Here is a 20,764-nt window from a genome sequence, read left to right on the forward strand (position 1 = left end):
ATCAATAACTAATAGTTTTCTTTTTTTACACTGAATACTTAATTTTTTTCAATTAAAGGGTGAGCAAAAAAATGCGTAGATTTTTAAAATTCAAATTGCGCGGCTTGTGTTAATAGTAGAAAAATGTTACACATATCATTAGAACCGACAAGAAGTCTATTTTTTGGAAATATAAGAACGATTCCTCTGCTACGTAAAGTTAGGGAGCTACGTGTTAAAATGTCCCAACTGACTTAAAACTTGACTTGCGAGTATATTAGTAAATATTAGACAATAATTCTTGCAAAAAGATGTGCGTACATTTTTAAAATTTATATTGCGCGGCTTGTGTTAAAGGTAGAAAAATATTAAGCATACCGTTAGAACCGCTATGAACTGTATTTTTTGGAAATATAAGAACGGTTCCTGTGCTACAAATAATCTAGGAGCTAGGTGGTAAAATGTCCCAAAATTTACTCGCAAGTCAAGTTTTAGGTCAGTTGGGACATTTTAACATGTAGCTCCTTAACTATACGTAGCAGAGGAATCATTCTTAAATTTCCAAAAAATAGACTTCTTATCGATTCTAATGGTATGCGTAACATTTTTCTACTATTAACACAAGCCGCGCAATTTGAATTTTAAAAATCTACGCATTTTTTTTTGCTCACCCTTTATGTAGATAGTTCTTGACTTTTTAAAATTTTTAAAAATTTGTTAGGATACATCATCATTTTTAGTCTTTGTACAGTATTTCTATACCAAGTATTATGAAACCTTAATCTAGTTGTCTTAATGTAATTTTTTTAAAGAATACTACATAATATTTGAATATGACTGTGAATTGATTCAAGCGCATTTTCATTGGACCCTAGAAGGAAATCAAAATCTGTAATGATTACATAGTTCATTTATGTGAAAAAATTTCACATTAAAAAAATATTTTTAGTGTTTTGCTTCACTAGCTTCTAGAAGGAAAGTCCCAAAATTAAATCTGTAAAAGTTACCAAGTTCAGTGTTAAAAAAGTGTTTTTAAAAAATCAGGTTGATATCTTGAAAAATAAGGTCAGAACTCATATGTTTAGTGTTTTGGGGGGTCTTTTGCTCCACTAGTCCCTAGAAGTAAAGTCCCAAAATGAAATCTGTAATGGTTCATTAAGTCAGTTCTTAAAAAAGTTTTCTTTAAAAAATCAGGTTGACATCTTTAGAAATAAGCTCAGAACTCCTATTTTTAGTGTTTTTTTGGAGTCTTTTGCTCCACTAGCTCTAGAAGGAAAGTCCCAAAATGAAATCTGTATTGTTTCGTAGATTTGGTTATGTTAAAAAAGTATTATAAAAAAATCGGGTTAATATCTTTAAAAATAAGCTCAGAACTCATATTTTTAGTGTTTTTGGGATCTTTGCTCCACTAGCCCCTAGAAGGAAAGTCCCAAAAAGAAATCCGTAATGGTTTCTTAGTTCGGTTATGTTAAAAAAGTATTATTTTTAAAAAAACAGTTTGATATATTTAAAAATAAGCTCAGAACTCATATTTTTAGTGTTGGGGTCTTTTGCTCCACAAGCCCCTAGAAAGAGAGTCCTAAAATGAAATCTGTAATAGTACGTAGATTTTGGGGGTCTTGCTCCACAAGCCCCTAGAAGGAAAGTACCAAAATGAAATCCGTAATGGTTTCTTCAATTTTCTTTTAGTGTTTTTTTTTAGTCTTTCGTCCACTAGCTCTAGAAGGAAAGTCCCAAAATGAAATCTGTAATGGTTTGTTGATTCTGTTATGTTAAAAAAGTATTATTGAAAAAAATCAGGTTGATATCTTTAAAAATAAGGTAAGAACTCATATTTTTAGTGTTTTGGGGGGTCTATTGCTCCACAAGCCCCTAGAAGGAAAGTCCCAAAATGAAATCTGTAATGGTTTGTTGATTCGGTTATGTTAAAAAAGTATTATAAAAAAAATCAGGTTGATATCTTTAAAAATAAGGTCAGAACTCATATTTTTAGTGTTTTGGGGGGTCTATTGCTCCACAAGCCCCTAGAAGGAAAGTCCCAAAATGAAATCTGTAATGGTTTCTTCAATGGGTTATGTTGAAAAAGTATTATTTTTAAAAAATCAGGTAGATATCTTTAAAAATAAGGTCAGAACTCATATTTTTAGTGTTTTTTGGGGTCTTTTGCTCCACAAGGCCCTAGAAGGAAAGTCCCAAAATGAAATCTGTAATGGTTCGTTGATTCGGTTATGTTAAAAAAGTATTATTAAAAAAAATCAGGTTGATATCTTTAAAAATAAGGTCAGAACTCATATTTTTAGTGTTTTGGGGGGTCTATTGCTCCACTAGGCCCTAGAAGGAAAGTCCCAAAATGAAATTTGTAATGGTTCGTTGATTCGGTTATGTTAAAAAAGTATTATAAAAAAATTAGGTTGATATCTTTAAAAATAAGTTCAGAACTCATATTTTTAGTGTTTTGGGGGGTCTATTGCTCCACAAGCCACTAGAAGGAAAGTGCCGAAATTCAATTTTCAAAGAAATACGTGTATATCCAGTCATATAAGAGAGCCTACAAAAAGAATTAGGTTGATAACTTTAAAAACAAGCCCACAGTACCCTCCCAAACTTTGGTACTGAATTTCATTTCCTATAAGTGTACAAACTTCCCCCCCCCCCCCCTTAACATAGTTTTGTAAATCATAACTTTATCTCCCCAATTACTTATTTACATATTTAGATTTATATCTTGGTCTCGGAGGCCTGTAGTTCATTTACATTCTATTCATCATCTCATAAATTTACAGGTATGTTTTTAAGTTTAACAAAGATCAAACTGTCTTCCAAATTATCCTTATGATAAAGTACCAGGATCTGTGTACCAAAGGATCTCTCTAACCGCTGAACCGAAATGGTTCTCATTTACAGGGTAGTATTTCATAGGTCCTGGAAAGGTTTATAACTATTTTTTGGGAGGGTACCACCACCCTCCCAAGAGAAATAGCCCTTAGACAAAAATTACCCACCCAAGAAATTCCACTCCTCCCTCCTCAAGTGCTAGTATTAGAAAAACCATAATCAAGACATGACTATTATGTATCCATTCTTGTTTTAAAAGATTATTAGCTGTTGCTTTCTGATTTACTAAGAAAGGTAGGGAACATTGGATAATAAACTATGTTGGTGTCAAAACATTTTCTCTCAGCCGTTGACTTTTGTTAATATTTGATTGGTTGGTTTAAACTAGCTGCGTACAAAATTTTTAACCATTAATTTTGTTCTACAGAAGGGATACTTAACCCTCAAGATCCCTTAATTTGTTGAAGATAATTTTGGATTTTATAAAATATTTAGATTTTATTCATCTTCAATTTTAATAACTAGGTTGAGTATGAAAATGTATTGGTTGGTTACCTTCCACAGACACATACTACCTACCTCAATCCTAGTCACCAGGTTGGTTATCTATTTATCTTTCTTGCTATCTATCTATCTTCCACAGACACATACTACCCCTACCTCAATCCTAGTCACTGGGTTGGTTATCTATCTATCTTAGTGGCTATTGCTTATCTATCTATCTTCCACAGACACATACTACCCCTACCTCAATCCTAGACACCAGGTTGGTTATCTTTCTATCTATCTTATTGGCTATCTATCTTTCTATCTCCACAGACACATACTACCTACCTCAATCCAAGTCACCAGGTTAGTTATCTATCTTACACAGATAATGGTATTACCTACTTAAATCCTAGTCACTGTGTTAGTTATCTAACTATCCATCTTTCTGGCTATCCTGTACATCTAATTTTCAACTTTCCATTAATCTGTATATTTATCAATTGTCACGTCCATCTGTACATCTATTTACTAATCCTGATTTTTTTCTTGGGGTTATCTACTTGTCTTTCAATCTATCTTTGTTTATCTATCTAATCTCTACAATGTGTTTTAGGAGCTAATATCGACAGCTCTAGAATTGCACGAGGTATTAGCTGAGAAACTGGTTTGTACAGCTGCTGTGACGTCAGAGCAGCTAGCCAAACAGCTGTCTCTTCACAGTACAAAACCTGTCAAACTGTACACTCATAACAATTCATTTGTGTTTCCTAACAAGTAAGTTTTGCAGTTGTAATAAAATTACATCTTAATAAAGGAAGTACGTCTGTTTGTTTCAAAAGATCTCGCTGACCATTGGAAAATCAGGTTTGGTTTTAGCATACAATGTCTGTAAATGTCCTGGCACTCGTGAGGGCCAGGTCCTCTTTGACTTCAATCGATCGTCCAACAAGGACCTTGGTGCATCGTTCAATTAAATTAAACGTGTTTCTCTATCATCCAATAGCCCAACCCTTTGTTTAAACTCTTATTGTCTGAAAGTCCACTGTAACTGTGCATTGTAATGAGTTGTACCTGTTACGGGCCTAGGAAAAGCATTATTTGTGTAAAAAAATATTCCATTCCTCTATCCTGTATAAAAAAAAAACATGCAAATTATTATCTTATTTAGAACAATAGACAGTGAGAAAGTCGTGTATTGGACTTTGAAAAATCTGACACCTCCTTTGAATTGGTTGAATCTTCATCATAAGAAGAGTTTAGGTCTTAAAAGGTAAGATTGTGAATAGAAAATACTTGATTTTGAATTTTTGTTATGTATTAGTTATTGTTAAATTTAAAAAAAAATTTATCCAATTTTGTTAAGATTTGGAATTACCTATTAAAGACTGAAAATTAATTTTTATAATGTTTTTGAGAGATTTATTGTTATTTTTTGTTTAGAATTTTGGAGGAGGGTTCCGGGAATGTTTTGTTGTTGTTTAGTCCCCGTGATCACCTGTATGAGGATAAAGTCTATGATATTCTTAGACAGGTAAGTTTCAATTTGGATTGAAAGTGTAGACTAGTCATTGAAGTAGTTTAATGTTTGTTTGTGTTTCTGTATATTTAAGATCTCTAAAAGGGACCCACAATCTTTCTTGTAATAATTTATGTATAATATATTAATCATCATAAGCGTGTGGAAGAGGGGTGTAGGGGTTTTTCCACATACAAATTTTAATTGGGAAAATTTGTCTTTCCCTCTTAGTCAACCCCTGGCAAAAACCCTGTGCATGCTACTGGAATTATTATTAAAGACTCCCTTTGGGATTGTTTCATATGTTAGATATTATTTTGTGTTTGTAGGTTTCTATCGATTACCAAAACTGTGATAGATCAGAAGGTACTCAGGATTTAGGTAAATATAATTTTATTTTATCATGTGTTTATCTTAAGGATTTAGGCAATTTCCCTCAAAGTGCCTTGTCGAGTAAAAAACCAATCCCCCCTCTTATTTTTAAAAGATTAGAAATAAGATGGGTGTTTTTTTTGTCTATTTGGGTAGCATCTTAGGTATGGGTCCCATAGGATTAGATCCTCTTGCAGGAAAGTACTATATTTTGAATTAAAAATTCTTTCTCTACATTGCCATTATTAGACATCACACTATATATTGTACTTTTGACTTAAGAAGAGTGTTGAGACAATCAATGATTAATGGCGCAGCTTTTAAATGGGATAGATAAATTTTTCCACCCTCATTTCAATTCTGCCTGTTGTACCTTAGATCTATTGGGGAGTTGATTGATTTAGCTTTATATTGGAAGACTACATAACATAAATAGATTTAACATTTAATTAAAAAGCTAATTTTTTATGTAATCTATAATACAAAGTAGAACGATGTCTGTCCGTCTGTCCGTCTGAAGCTTAAGATCTCAGTAACCACTGAACCGATTGGGCTCTACTCTTCAGGGAATATACCTACTGGTCCTGTGATGGTTTTAAGCTATTTTCTTGGGGAGTGGGACACCCCCAACCCCCCCCCCAAAAATGAAAAATACCCCCCCCCTATAAAAAAAAAAAAAAATTTTCTTTTTAAATCTAAAATACGAAAAATTAGGTTGATCAAACTTCTTGGGGCAAAGCCCCTAGAGGCTAGGGGCGAAGCCGCTAGTACTATCATATTTTATGAAACATTTTAACTAATGCTTTTAAGTTTTGGGTAAAGTGTGATTTTCTAGGCTGCTGTTTAAGATAGACTGATAACATTTTTTTATAAGTTATCCTGTACCAATAAGTATTTAGTATACTCTCGGTCCATCCTGCTACACAAGACCTCAGGATTTTTTACTTTCGACACATTTTTTAAGGATATTTAACATATGCTCTGTCAATGACTTTGTCCATTTGTCAAACCATGATTTTTGAACTTCATATGAATTTGTTTTTCTTGTTCCTATGCGTTTAAAAATTTATATTAATTTAAGTGAAGAGATTGAAAGACAAGATTAATGGATCAAGCTGCAACACCTCTCCTCAATCATCCCCTGCCCCACCTTCTTCTATAACCTCCCCGTCTTCTTGCAATTTAAGGTTTGTCATCATTATATTAAAGTAACTATCAGCTGCGCTCTAAGCATCTAGGAGCTCTGTATTTAAAGGAGTAAGGAAATTAGTAAAATAGCCTAAAACCTTATCGAAATCTTAGGCTACAGACAAAAAAGCTTACAACTTTATATAATAGGATAGGGTGCCTGTCTGTCTCTGTGTAACTAAGGATCTTGATAACCTTAGAACCGATTTATGGTTCGCCTTTCCAGTGAATCTTTTTATTGGTTCAGGAAGGTTTTCATCTATTTTTGGGAGTTTACCAAGAAGAAAACATCCTTATAAATAATAAACAAATCCTACCAAAAAATTTGTCTGTATTTTATTATGCCATTTTTTAAAAGAAAAGAACAGTTACTGGCGCGATTTGTATGAAATGATGGTTTTCACAAGGCATTAGTCGAAACTTTTGAACTTTTTTTTTAAAACAACAGTTGCCAGAAAATATTACAATAATTCTCTTTATAAAGATCATGGAGTGTAGACAACCCCGAGGAAAGTTTTCCAGCATGTGCTCAGGCCTCTCCTTGCACAGACGGAAAGAATGGCACGGGGGTTGGCGAGTGTGCCTCACTCCGTAGGCGAGGAGCCTTGCAATTGCAGGGTGTAGACAGTTTGAGGGATAAGAATTCACCAGTTGATACAAATATTTTGTTGGCGATTCAGGTATTTTATTGAATGATCGTTACCTAGTTATTCAAATAGAAAATGGACAAAATAGATTTTGAATAGACAGCCTTAACAGGGGGGGGGGGGGGTCACTTTATCTAATGGCATGAAAATAAATATGAAAATCTGATTTTAAAAAAAGATAATTATAAAAAGTTTGTTTATTTAATGGATATTTTGTAGTTAAACAGTAAACACCTAATGGTTTCTTAATTTTGTTTTTAAATTAATGTATCATAGTTCACCATCGTGACTGTATTTTGTTAAAAGTGAAGTTTATTTTATAATTAGGGTCGGTATATCAGTAAGAGTTAGCTTTTTTCTTAGCCTACAAAATAATGTTCTGATATTGAATTCTGACACTCTACAAGTGTTTTTTTTTTTTTTTTCCTTCCTTCTGGTTTTAGAGCTTCGCTTTTATGGATGTTGTCATCCTTTTTAATTTAGGAATTAGAATTAGAGAGAAGAAATGCGGATGCACTGAGCCAGGGACAAGTTTTATCAAATATTAAATCAGAAAGTGTTGATATTACAGGACTGGGCTGCTCCAACAATAAAACCTTGAGGTGTGTAGTGATAATTTTTGTGAAGATTCCCTTGGGTTGGGTTTGATTGAAAACAAGACTCACATCTGGGTTGGATGAAACACTACAATATAAATTACACTGATACAGAAAGTTTCATAACCACGTTATTCTAAAAAATTACTATAAAACTTTGATGAATTTTGTTTATTCTCAAACTACTTGTAAACTAACTTTCTAACAAATCTACAAAAGTGGTAATCTTGTTTATCATCATTGGGGATGTATGTATATTAATTTATCATGTCCATTATGATTCCTCACAAACATAGTTGTTAAATTTAAATGTTATATTTGTTTCAGATTTTACCGCGTGGATACAAACGTGTATTCAACTCTTCTGGAAAGACTAGGGCTGGAGTCCAGACCTTTACCTGTACCTGTCATTCTCAATACAAAGATGGAGGCTATCCTTGTTCATGAATTAAGGTCAGTAAATTAATAATTTATTCTTTTATGAAAGTAAGTGGATGTCTGTCTGTGTGTACCGAAGGATATCGCTTATCTTTAAACCGATATGCTTCTCTTAGGTCCTGGGAAGGTTTATACCATTTTGGGGGGAGGGTACCATCACCCTCCCAAGAGAAATCGCAGGTAGAAAAAGATTCCCCCCCCCCCCCCATAAAAAAATTCTTGAATCTAAAATTTAAAGAGATTTGTTATTTGATTTTAGATTGTTAAAAATATAAATGTACAGTTTTTTTTAGTTCGGGAAAGATAATATTTGACTGATTGAAACGTTCAAAGATAGTTTACAGTTTCGTGTTAAAATAGGTATTTGTAACCCTGTGGGAGTTTTACAACTGCATGCTGGCTGACCTAATTTCAATGGTTGTCATGTTAAATGTGTGCGACAACTTGTAGGTGCAATTTTCTTTTGTCAAATTGTTGTTAACCATCTACCTATCCATGTTTAGAAATGGCTACATTGAAGAGGACCTCAGGAGAATGATCCTTGCCTATCACCAGGGAACTCTACCTGATCATGGCAAGCAGGGATACCGGTCAATCAATCAGGGTTCTGTTATTAGGTAACAACATCCTAATGATTATTTTCAAATTATTTAAACGACACTATTAATCTTTCCGTCTATTAAAGTTCAATTGATGATAATGGAAAAAGGTATGTAGATAAAAACGATTCTGCCATTACAAGCTTTTTTTAAAAAAGTGCCATAAAAATCGATAATCAAGTATTGTACCTCATCTTAAAGACCATATTATATGTGAGTGTGGGATCAGTATAATTTTTGAAAGTTATCCCATGGTTTACAATTTCAAGGAAATATGGTCTAGTATTTGAATATTTACAGGTTTATGCTATGTTGTTTCATTGTTTAGCATTAGTTTAACTCCCCTTAACCCCTCCAGAAAAATAAATCTCTTGATTATTTGGCTTAGATAAAAATATCTTTATATTTGATTTAGGTATAGGCTCGACTTGGAAAGAAACCAAAGCCCTGATTCTGTTTTGAAGGATTTGGGGTAATATTTTATTTATAGTTTTACAGGGGTGTATATTCTGCACAAGAAAATTTTTTTTTCCCTGCTGCAACAATTTTTTTCCCTCCTAGTTTTTCCAGCAAGGATGGGGATAAAATGGAAACATATTTTAAAAACTCTTTATTTTATTAATATTTTCCCCTCTCCCACATACTCTTTTAGTTTTTTTTTTTCACCATAGAGGGGGGAAAAATAGAAAAAAAATGCTTTCAGTTCTCTTAAGTTTTACATTTTTTTTCCCCCAACCACATATTTTTAACTCCCACGCGGCACCCCCCCCCCCCCCTCTCCTCCTCAGCCGGGTCAAATTTGCAGAATATACACCCCTGCAGTTTTAACAAGGACAGTTAGTTTCAATAGCGTTAAATCTATTTTTGGTATCATTTATCTCTCCATTAGACCTTATTTTAATCTTTTATTTTTGCAGCGGTACAAGTTTATATATCTTTTCTAACCTAAAATATTTTCAACTTATTACACTACTTATGTATTACGTAGTACTATTTCATATTTTTTATATCTCAGAGCTGAAACATTTATTGAAGAAATATCTGGTGATTTTGATACTGTTCTTTTTATAACTTCAAGGTAAGTTGCTTTTGAGTTTATATTAAAAACATACCTACATGAAAAATTACATTGCAAATTAGCTAAATCTGTATTAATATTAAATAAATGCTGACAAATTAATAATGGGCTCTAATTATAAAGAGCTGTAATCTTATTAAAAGGGCAACAGTATATACAATGTTATTGTAATTAATTCGTAAGGTAGATGACTTCATATACTGTTTTAAATTGATGACCTGCGTGTTGTAACATTTTCTTTTTACTTATTTTCTGTAAGATAATAAATTATCAATTGCAAAGTACACAATGTTCATACCTACAAATCAAACAATGATTAATTTTCTATTTTAGTTTTTGTAGTGATTGTACAGCATTTTCTTACATTTTTCACACGGCTAAAATGTACCTACAGAAAATACCATCTTTAAAGTAAGTAATCTTAACTTTATTTTTATTTAAACAGGCGTGTGGAGAGGGGGGTGGTAATGCCCCTTCCTATTAATGAGAGAGGGCTGTTATAATTACACTAGTAACCCAAAGCTTTCTAATAGCGTTTTCCAATTCGTTTACTTAGCAACTTTGGAGACTTAAGTGAAATTGATTGGTTGGGTAATTAAGTTGAGTGTTCAAACGCTTTAACAACAATTTTTAATTTAAAGAAGGTGTTAATTATTTGTATCATCATTGAGGGAAATATTCATTGATTTATCGGCCATTGTCTTATCCCTTATATCCCTGCCACCCCATGCAATAATTTAGTTTCATGTTCTTCTAGCACAGCCATTAAATGAAATTCTGAAGCTAATGAATTTAAAAAATGAAAATAAGTATATCATCTCTAGTCTATAGATGAAAAACAATTAAAATATTTGGATAAAAATATATGTAATTGTGTGATTATGTACTTTTTCCAGGTTTATGATGATTGATGGAACAAAGAATGATTTAAAATGGCAGTTTAATACATTTTCATATCCAGCCATTTTGTTCTTCCCTAAGAACAGGTAAGAACTTTAATAACATTCAATTACTCTATAGATTTATAACTACAGATAGCAAAAAGACACAAAAATTCTTCCAATTTAAAAAGTACCTGATAAGTATTATTTATTTTTAATTGGAATTCAACGTAAGCCGACGAACTTTCCGCCAGCAGTAAAGCTTTATTTAAAGAAATTCAACAGTGTATAACTGACTTAATAATAATATATGGATGAAAAAAATACCCATCGTACATTAATGTTTACTACAATGCAAATTTTCTTTATAATTTGCCTTGTTGTTTTAACTATTTGATATTTTTTAATTATTAGAATATTTCTTAAAATGCTTTTTAAACATAGTTAAAATATAACTAAAAAGAGCCTTGTGATTTGTTTTGATTAATATTTAATTGATTTATTTAGACTCGAATCATCCCGTGCCTATCCTATGGACGAAGGCGTAAACTTGCCTAACCTATTGAGGTAAAATATTTTATTTCATGAATGAAATGTTTTCCAGAATGGCTTCGAAGCCGATTAATATCTGGATTAGAACCGGTCCTCAACAATACTGAAAAATCATAAAATTAATACTAATTATGTTAGCCCGGGCCTTCGGTCCCTCAGGGCTAACAAAACTGTTAATAATCCGTCTAATAATTTATATTTATCTATTTAGGTTTATTCTGTCCAACCTATCTCCCCTACAACGCCTAGCCCTAAATCTCAAGTACTGTGATAAACACTGTATGCAAAAATTTAGGTAAAAACTACACCTCTTATTTCACAATAATAGTAGATTTTCAACATCAAAAAGGCCTACTTATCTTACAAAGTTTTGAACCTTTAAATTAAAATTTAAATAGCCTAAACCCATCCTTGGAATTAATTGAAGTTTCGTAAAATAAAGAACTCCGTCGTTTCAGCAGGTTTCAAAATCTTAAGCTACAGACAAAACATCGGAAAGATAAAAGGGCATAGAGAAATACGGACACATGTGACTTAAAGTGAGGCCCCGCTGTTGAAAACTTTAGATGAAATCCACTCCATCTAAATATCCCTTTACTTGCATAGATTACGAAGTGAGAAGAGTATAGAGGATATTCTTTATACACTGAAAAATCACCAACCCCTACCTGTCCAGATTCGTCACAAATTAACAAGGTAAATTATAGGGCAGATTTGCTATCTTAAAGCATTTAAAAATAAACTTTACGAAGCCTAAAAATTTAGTGCTTTTGAACTTTCCTAATTTGTTCCTGGTCCTATAAGTACCTATTGTATAGAGATAAATTTAAGATCTTAAAATGTCATACAAACTACCTATTAATTTTCAAATTGAAGGAAAAAGTTTCACGCTCCTAAAAAAATACGGCCACAAAAAAATTATAAACATTTTCAGAAAACCGAAGATAATCGAATTAAAATTATATTTTAGTAAACTGAAGTATACAAAAGAAATACTTGCTCTTACTGATAAACTACTTTCTCAAAATAAGGTAACTTTAGTTCTAACCTTTCTTCTAATAAGAAACTTCTAGCCGTTATCTTTAATTTCATGTTAAAATTAAATTAAAGGTATTTTTGCATCGGATTATAGACAACTCTCTGCACTGCGGATAGTAAAATTGTAAAATTCTGAAAGGAAGAACAATTTTGGTTCAGTGCTTAGCGAGATCCAACTTTACACACAGACAGACATCCTAAAACATCATTTATTACAGACAATTTTCCACGAATATTAAATTCAATACCTGTTTTGCTAGCCCGGGCCTTGGGGCTTACTACGCTGGTTTTAATTTTAAAATTTTTCATTTTTATATCCGCGGAAAGCTGTCATACGATGCGATAAATAACTTTTCTTTTTGTTTTGTAGAATGAAGAAAACGGAAACTTATCAGTTACAACACTGGAGGACATGCTGATAAATCAAATCTAATTTTGTGGGGTTTTTTTACCAAGGATCGGTGGCCGTCATTATTTGCAGCTAAATCTCACAGTTCGCCAGGCGTTTTTAAAGCATTTTTATAAGATGTTGGCGATGGCGGCTGTCAGAAAACTGCTTAATTTCGGCTACCGACCCCATGTTTTTGATATAATGAATCAATTGCAAAAGGGGAGGGGGGGCGAAAGTGACACTTTTTGAAACCAAAACTAAAAGTCAACAAAGGAACTCCACTAAAAAAAGAGTTACAGGTCTGAGATTTTGCATGGCAGTTGCTTTATAGGGGTACAATATGGAACTGTGAAGAAACGGCGGCGCAACCGCCGAAAACCGCCGTTTCCCGCCGAAATTTGTTTTGCCTTTTCTCAGCGGTTTTCGGCGGTTGCGCCGCCGTTTCTACACAGTTCCATATTGTACCTCTATAAAGCAACTGCCATGCAAAATCTCAGACCTGTAACTCTTTTTTTAGTTGAGTTCCTTTGACTTTTAGTTTTGGTTTCAAAAAGTGTCACTTTCGCCCCCCCCCCCCCCCCCCTTTAAAGATGTTAGGCTTTAGAAAGAATTCAATGTGTACATTTAGTTTTCTTATTTATCTTATTTTGTATGCTGATGCAGAGTACCGACGACATAGATTTATATTTTTGTTACAATGAAAGGTGTTCCATATATACAGAATATTGTCATATCAAGCGGTGTTTAATATTAGCAAGAAGATAAAAAAATCCAATAAAATCAAAGAAAGTTGTGCTTTTTCGCAAAGTGACACCCCCCCCCCCCTCCCCTCAATTTTGTTGTTGAAATAAATAGAAATTGTTGGAAGAATGATTTTATGGGTTATGCAGTATCCAATATAACCCAAGCAGACCTAATGTAATATACGAAAACCTACTCTCCACGTTATTTTCTATTTTGTTTAAAACAAAAAGGGGGGTGGCGTTCAATTCTCAACCAGGCACTTTAAGGGAAATCGGCATTAAAGTATGTCCTTTATTATGATTTTTAGCTCAGTTTGTGCCGTAGTAATAATTTGTGGTTCTAATTATTTGCTAATGTGACATATTATGTGAAAGTGAAGGTACACATAATAAATAACTTATTTATTTAGTTTCATGGATACAGATGGAGGTCATTAAAAGATTATTTCTAACTTATAACCGTTGTCTATATTCATAAGTTTTCATACTTTATTTTATGTATTTAATACCATCGTTCATTTAAAGTTATTTTATGTACTTCAAAAGTTTTTCTTTAATGTCTACATTCCTATCAAATTTGCATTTTAGGTGAAATTGAATATTAATTAATGAAATTTTTAGGTTTTTATTTAAAGGGAGAGGTCATTTTCTAGTAAATCCCGTAAAGGTGTGTGTTATAAGGCCTAAAAATAGTAGTAGAACGATAAGGTGCTCTATATATTTGTATTTCCTATTGAATAGAACAATAGGGAAGAAATTTTTTTTTTTTTTTTTTTGATAACCGTACCTGGAATATCTGAAATTTCTATCAAACGCTTTGTTTGGCTCAAACTGACACAAATAAAAAAAAATATAATTATAATAAATCAACCTGTAAAGAATGACTTCTTCCTTTGTTTAATGGTATAGATTGTTCTTAACCTTTACCTTGTACCTATAGAAAACATTATTATTATAATTATATTTTTTTTTAATTTTTGTCAGTTTGAGCCAAACAAAGCGTTTGATAGAAATTTCGTATTTTTTTTAGATAATCCAGGTACGGTTATCAAAAAAAAAAAAAAATTTCCCTATTGTTCTATTCAATAGGGAATACATATATCTAGAGCACCTTATCGTTCTACTACTATTTTTAGGCCTTATAACACACACCTTTACGGGATTTACTAGAAAATGACCTCTCCCTTTATTTTTTTTAAACAAGGATGACAACATCCATAAAAGCCAGGGATAAGGGATGGGAAACCTGGCCGAAAATTAGGTCTCAGCCTCCTTTTAAAAGTGATGGGGCAACTTTTCTTTTTTGCCTATAAAATCAACTCATTTTCGCCAGTTCCTCATTGGCTGTAGGCCAATATCCAATAACCTGAAACTTGCTTTTAGCATTAACCAATTATTAATAACAAACGCGTCCCCCAGTTCATTATTGGCTAAATTAATTCAAGCAAACATAAATTTCTGCTATTAGAAAGACAACAATGGAAAGTTTCTGCTATCAGAAGGACAACAATATATATGACGTTCAATCACATCAACTTTTTATTAAACCTACACATTAATAAATGTCCATATAGCAAAACATAAATTGAGAGATCGTTTTTTGAAGACTGAGTAGGATTCAACATTTTATACTTTAGAACAATGTGAAAAACTCATTGTCTTTAGACAATTTAAAAGTTACATTTCATGTGGAATTGATAACCCACCTAAATGATTACAAATACAAAACTAGTTCAATATGTAAATAAAAGTGTACTGTGTTTTGTTAAAAAAAAATTTTCATTAATTTTGGTAAAAATTAATGCACACTTAATTGAACTTTTCTGTTAATATTTAACGTAAAATTAATTTTTTTAAAAATTCTTAATTTATATGTATGCTATGGAACAATTTGTTGATAGAATGTTACCCATGTACTTATTCAAATCTACTTAATTTATTTATTAAAGCTGGGGGGCTAAAGCGGTGTTCATTTCTAAATACAAATTTTGGGGTGAAGTAGATCCCTCCTTAAAATGTTTGAAAATAAATCAGATTTAACCATCTCAAAAAAAACTTTTTTTTAAATGGGGGGGGGGGGGTGTCGAAATAATGACCATCTTAACGGGATTCTACTTAAAGCCACTAACAAATTGGTTCTTTGAAAAGTTTTTATTATATTTTGTGGAATCAACTACCTGAATTCTATTCTATACTTTTTTTCTTTGCATTCATATAATAGCTATTTCATCATTGTTCATAGTTTTCAAATCTAACTACTGCGTCATCCCGAAACTAGTTTTTTAGGCCTAGTTGGAAAATAGGCCTGGAATAATATTTTCTTACGTTTCCCATCCCTTATCCCTGATAAAAGCAAAGCACTAAAGCGGTAGGACAAACGGACATTAAGACTTGTATACTTATAGTGTCAGAACTGAATAATCAGAATATAAATGTACAAAAGTCGAAGCAAAATAGTAAGTAAATTTGTTGAAAATCTGCTTGATACAAAATAATGTTTATGGACATACTTACATTTTTAGGAATTGATTAAAGATTTGCCTTTATAGTATTGTACTTTGATGTCCCAGGAATTAGTATATCAAAAATCAGATCAATCGGATAATTAGAACACATAAAAATTTGTTGTTAAAAAAGTAAAAAAATCAACATGTTTAAAATGGACGTACGGACATTCTAGTAATGTTTATAGAGTTGCTACGATTTCTAAATCGTACCTAACTACTACAGGAATCACCTTAATTATAGAAAAGCTTCGCTTTTAAAAAACATAAATTTTGTTATGTTTCTAAATTGTTTTAAAATAAATTGTTGTGTGATTATTAGGTACCTATTATTATGAAATAAAATATAAAAAAAAATATTTTTCATAGTTTTATTAGCGGCAATGCCCCTATGGGGTAGAGTAGAATTTGGCCATTTACTTAAGAAGTAAAATAGTTTTGGGGGGTTATTACCCTCCTCAAAATTAGGTATAAACTTTCTCTTGCAATATAAGGATCTTCATATAAGAGCTAATGAAAGAGTTATCTATAATACAAAGTAGAATGATGTCTGTCCGTCCGTCTGTCTGTCCCTTAAGATCTCGGTAACCACTGAACCAAACGGATTTTACTCTACAGGGAATATACCTACTGGTCCTGTAGTGGTTTTCTGGCTATTTTCTTGGGGGGTGGGACACCCCCAACCCCCCCTAAAACAATAAATCCCCCTACCTTTTTTTTAATTATTTAAAAAAGTGGTGGAGTGGGGGCTCTCCAGGTAATAAAAGATGTAATTATACCTCTTGGGGCAAAGCCCCTAGAGGCTAGGGCGAAGCCGCTAGTGATATGATAAAGTGATAAGGTTTTTTTCTGAAACTAAAGATATATGTAGAACAATGATCTTTATTGGTTGTACTTTTCATAAGAGCTTTATAAATATTTTGTGGTAGTTTTTTTTTCTGACTACCGACGATGGATGCTAAGGGTTAAGCAACTAGTATTTGTTGAAGTATTTCAATGCTTGGGGATGTACAAAAATTAGATCCTATGTATATTGTATATATAAATTACCAAGGGGGGGGGGAAGTTTGTACACTTATAGGAAATGAAATTCAGTACCAAAGTTTGGGAGGGTCGTATGGGCTTGTTTTCAAAGTTATCAACCTAATTCTTTTTGTAGGCTCTCTTATATGACTTGATATACACGGAAAACTTTGAAAATTGAATTTCGGTACTTTCCTTCTAGGGGCTTGTGGAGCAAAAGACCCCCCAAAACACTAAAAATATGAGTTCTGACCTTATTTTTAAAGATATCGACCTGATTTTTTCTTTATAATACTTTTTTAACATACCCGAATCAACGAACCATTACAGATTTCATTTTGGGACTTTCCTTCTAGGGGCTTGTGGAGCAAGAGACCCCCAAAACACAAAAATATGAGTACTGGGCTTATTTTTGAAGATATCGACCTGATTTTTTTTATAATACTTTTTTAACTTAACCGAATTAACGAACCATTACAGATATCATTTTGGGACTTTCCTCTTAGGGGCTTTTGGAGCAAGAGACCCCCAAAAATCATAAAAATATGAGTTGTGGGCTTCTCTTTTAAGATATCAACCTTATTTTTTTATATAATAAAAATATACTATATTAACATAACCGAATCTACGAACCATTACAGATTTCATTTTGGGACTTTCCTTCTACGGGCTTGTGGAGCAAAAGACCCCAAAAACACTAAAAATATGAGTTCTGAGCTTATTTTTAAAGATATCAACCTGATTTTTTATATAAAAATACTATTTTAACATAACCGAATCTACGAACCAATACAGATTTCATTTTGGGACTTTCCTTCTAGGGGCTTGTGGAGCAAAAGACCCCAAAAACACTAAAAATATATTTTTAAATATATCAACCTGATTTTTTAGGAACACTTTTTTTTAACATAACCGAACTAAGAAACCATTACAGATTTCATTTTGGGACTTTCCTTTAGAAGCTAGTGGGGCAAAATACCCCCAAAAAATATTTTTAAAGATATTGAGCTGATTTTTTTCATGAAAACTTTTTTCACATGTTTGAACTAGGTAGCCACTAATAATTTCATTTTGGCACTTTCCTTTTAGGGGAAAGTAGGGTAAAACACCTCCAAAACAAAATAAATTGAGTTCTCAGGTTGTCTTAAAAAATAAGCTCAGAACTCATATTTTTAGTGTTTTTGGGGGTCTTTTGCTCCACAAGCCCCTAGAAGGAAAGTCCCAAAATGAAATCCTTAATGGTTTCTTAGTTTGGTTATGTTAAAAAAGTATTATTTTAAAAAGATCAGGTTAATATCTTTAAAAATAAGCTCAGAACTCATATTTTTAGTGGTTTTGGAATCTTTGCTCCACTAGCCCCTAGAAGGAAAGTCCCAAAATGAAATCTGTAATGTTTACTTAATTTGGTTATGTTAAAACAGTATTATTTTTTAAAAATCAGGTTGATATCTTAAAAAATAAGCTCAGAACTCATATTCTTAGTGTTTTTGGGGTCTTTTGCTCCACAAGCCCGTAGAAGGAAAGTCCCAAAATGAAATCTGTAATGGTTCGTAGATTCGGTTATGTTAAAATAGTATTTTTATATAAAAAATCAGGTTGATATCTTAAAAAGAAGCCCACAACTCATATTTTCATGATTTTTGGGGGTCTCTTGCTCCACAAGCCCCTAGAAGGAAAGTCCCAAAATGAAATCTGTAATGGTTCGTAGATTCGGTTATGTTTAAATATTATTTTTATGTAAAAAAAAGCAGGTTGATATCTTCAAAAATAAGCCCAGTACTCATATATTTGTGTTTTTGGGGTCTCTTGCTCCACAAGTCCCTAGAAGGAAAGTCCCAAAATGAAATCTGTAATGGTTTGTTAATTCGGTTATGTTAAAAAAGTATTATAAAAAAAATCAGGTCGATATCTTCAAAAATAAGCCCAGTACTCATATTTTTGTGTTTTGGGGGTCTCTTGCTCCACAAGCCCCTAGAAGGAAAGTCCCAAAATGAAATCTGTAATGGTTCGTTGATTCGGGTATGTTAAAAAAGTATTATAAAGAAAAAATCAGGTCGATATCTTTAAAAATAAGGTCAGAACTCTTTTTTTTTAGTGTTTTGGGGGTCTTTTGCTCCACAAGCCCCTAGAAGGAAAGTACCGAAATTCAATTTTCAAAGTTTTCCGTGTATATCAAGTCATATAAGAGAGCCTACAAAAAGAATTAGGTTGATAACTTTAAAAACAAGCCCATACGACCCTCCCAAACTTTGGTACTGAATTTCATTTCCTATAAGTGTACAAACTTCCCCCCCCCCCCCTTTGTGTGAAATTATATTTCTCTGCAAAAATTATTGGTAGAGTAACTGCAAGAATTTACAGTTATTTTGCTTTTACTGGCCCCTGAAACTTTTTATTCTGCAAAGTACTTTAAGATTTTTGGCAGGAACTGAACTGTGATATTGGTATGCGATGCCGAAAAGATTATCATTAGAACCGTGCTGTGAATGCGTACGTACGCTTTTTAGGTAGCAAACCTTCCTCACAATTGTCCAGTATTCAGAATATAACTTTGTAGGTTGATAACCTGCGATAGTAGCGCATTCGGTCTTTGGGGTGGTAATAGATTTTAATCGTGACACAAACTGTGTAATATAACCTTCTGCTGTTGTGTTTTGACATTACTAATAAGAGTAGAGGGAATGCCTTGGTCCAAAAAAGGCGCAACTAGTTACCACGTACTGTCTTGTAATAAAAAAATTGATTGTTTGCAATAGTAAGGATGTTAGTGCCTTGTGACCCACTCTAAAGATCAGGTCCTACACTGACAGCAACCGTTCCCAGAGTTATCAATAAGGTATTTTACCTAAACACCCTTTTACCCTCCCCTTCCATTGGGACGTCCTTGCTTCTGGGTTGAATTTGGTGGTTGTCACTTTATAGGCTTAATCAAGTGTGTTCATTAACTTTGGATTGTCTTTTATGGAATTATTAGTTCTTGTTGTCTTCACGTGCAGGATGTGAATTTTCTCTTGGTAATTTTCTCTTGAAAGCTGGCGGCGGGCTAAAGCATAATTTCTAACCTTGAACTGTTCACAGCATTACCACATGGTTATCAGACAAACATTTGATTGTACAAAGGATTAAATCTCAAAATTATATTTTTGTCATTAAATTTATATGCTTGTAATACTACATTTTTAAGACTTGGTTAAAGAAAATCTTCGCTTATGACATTGTGCCAAATCGTTCAAAGCCTAATCATCATTCCATGAATAATAAGAAAATAACCAATGACATCATTTTTTAAATGCACATAAAAACTTTTTGGGAATTACTATGAAATTGCTAAGCTTTCAGAATTGTACCCATTTATTATAGAATCATCATGCCAATATTAAAGTCAAAAGGACAATCCTAACATGTCTAAATGAATGAGCTACGGATGATCTGACGCATACAAACACAGAAAAATAAAATAGACACACATACAAACTCAGAAAAATACAATAGACACACATACAAACACAGAAAAATATAATAGACACACATACAAACACAGAAAAATAAAATAGACACACATACAAACACAGAAAAATAAAATAGACACAGAAAAATATAAGACACACATACAAACACAGAAAAATACAATAGACACACATTTAAACACATAAAAAGAAAAAAGACACATACAAACACAGAAAAATGAAATACACATATGTAAAAACACAGAAATTAGACACACACAAACACAGAAATTTAAAACAGACACACAGAAAAATAAAATAGACACACAAACACACAGAGAAATAAATCAGACAAGTCCCGTTAGTTCATGTGGCCATAAAATACATATGACGTTTTTTCAATACATAGAAGATTTAATATGCAATAGCTAAAATCGAATAGAATTTAA

At 32.5% G+C, this 20,764-nt stretch overlaps 1 protein-coding gene across 1 annotated transcript in view; it reads left to right on the forward strand.

Moving 5' to 3' along the window:
* The window catches only part of LOC145319988 (thioredoxin domain-containing protein 11), a 24,073-nt gene extending 11,256 nt beyond the window's left edge, over window positions 1-12,817 (forward strand). The window contains exons 10-29 of the mRNA XM_080162404.1: window positions 2,696-2,762; window positions 3,340-3,411; window positions 3,917-4,077; window positions 4,472-4,573; window positions 4,744-4,834; window positions 5,149-5,200; window positions 6,273-6,378; window positions 6,864-7,059; window positions 7,510-7,628; window positions 7,950-8,075; window positions 8,564-8,677; window positions 9,075-9,131; window positions 9,675-9,737; window positions 10,071-10,148; window positions 10,634-10,723; window positions 11,126-11,185; window positions 11,382-11,465; window positions 11,777-11,866; window positions 12,141-12,201; window positions 12,579-12,817. Coding sequence (XP_080018530.1) covers window positions 2,696-2,762; window positions 3,340-3,411; window positions 3,917-4,077; window positions 4,472-4,573; window positions 4,744-4,834; window positions 5,149-5,200; window positions 6,273-6,378; window positions 6,864-7,059; window positions 7,510-7,628; window positions 7,950-8,075; window positions 8,564-8,677; window positions 9,075-9,131; window positions 9,675-9,737; window positions 10,071-10,148; window positions 10,634-10,723; window positions 11,126-11,185; window positions 11,382-11,465; window positions 11,777-11,866; window positions 12,141-12,201; window positions 12,579-12,641 — 1,852 coding nt within the window. The 3' untranslated portion in view covers window positions 12,642-12,817. The remainder of the gene's footprint in view (window positions 1-2,695; window positions 2,763-3,339; window positions 3,412-3,916; window positions 4,078-4,471; window positions 4,574-4,743; window positions 4,835-5,148; window positions 5,201-6,272; window positions 6,379-6,863; window positions 7,060-7,509; window positions 7,629-7,949; window positions 8,076-8,563; window positions 8,678-9,074; window positions 9,132-9,674; window positions 9,738-10,070; window positions 10,149-10,633; window positions 10,724-11,125; window positions 11,186-11,381; window positions 11,466-11,776; window positions 11,867-12,140; window positions 12,202-12,578) is intronic.
* Window positions 12,818-20,764: the final 7,947 nt, after the last annotated feature.

This window comes from Acartia tonsa, chromosome 5 (assembly GCF_053477335.1).
Source record: "Acartia tonsa isolate MP-2025a chromosome 5, ASM5347733v1, whole genome shotgun sequence".
NCBI classification, from domain to species: domain Eukaryota; kingdom Metazoa; phylum Arthropoda; class Copepoda; order Calanoida; family Acartiidae; genus Acartia; species Acartia tonsa.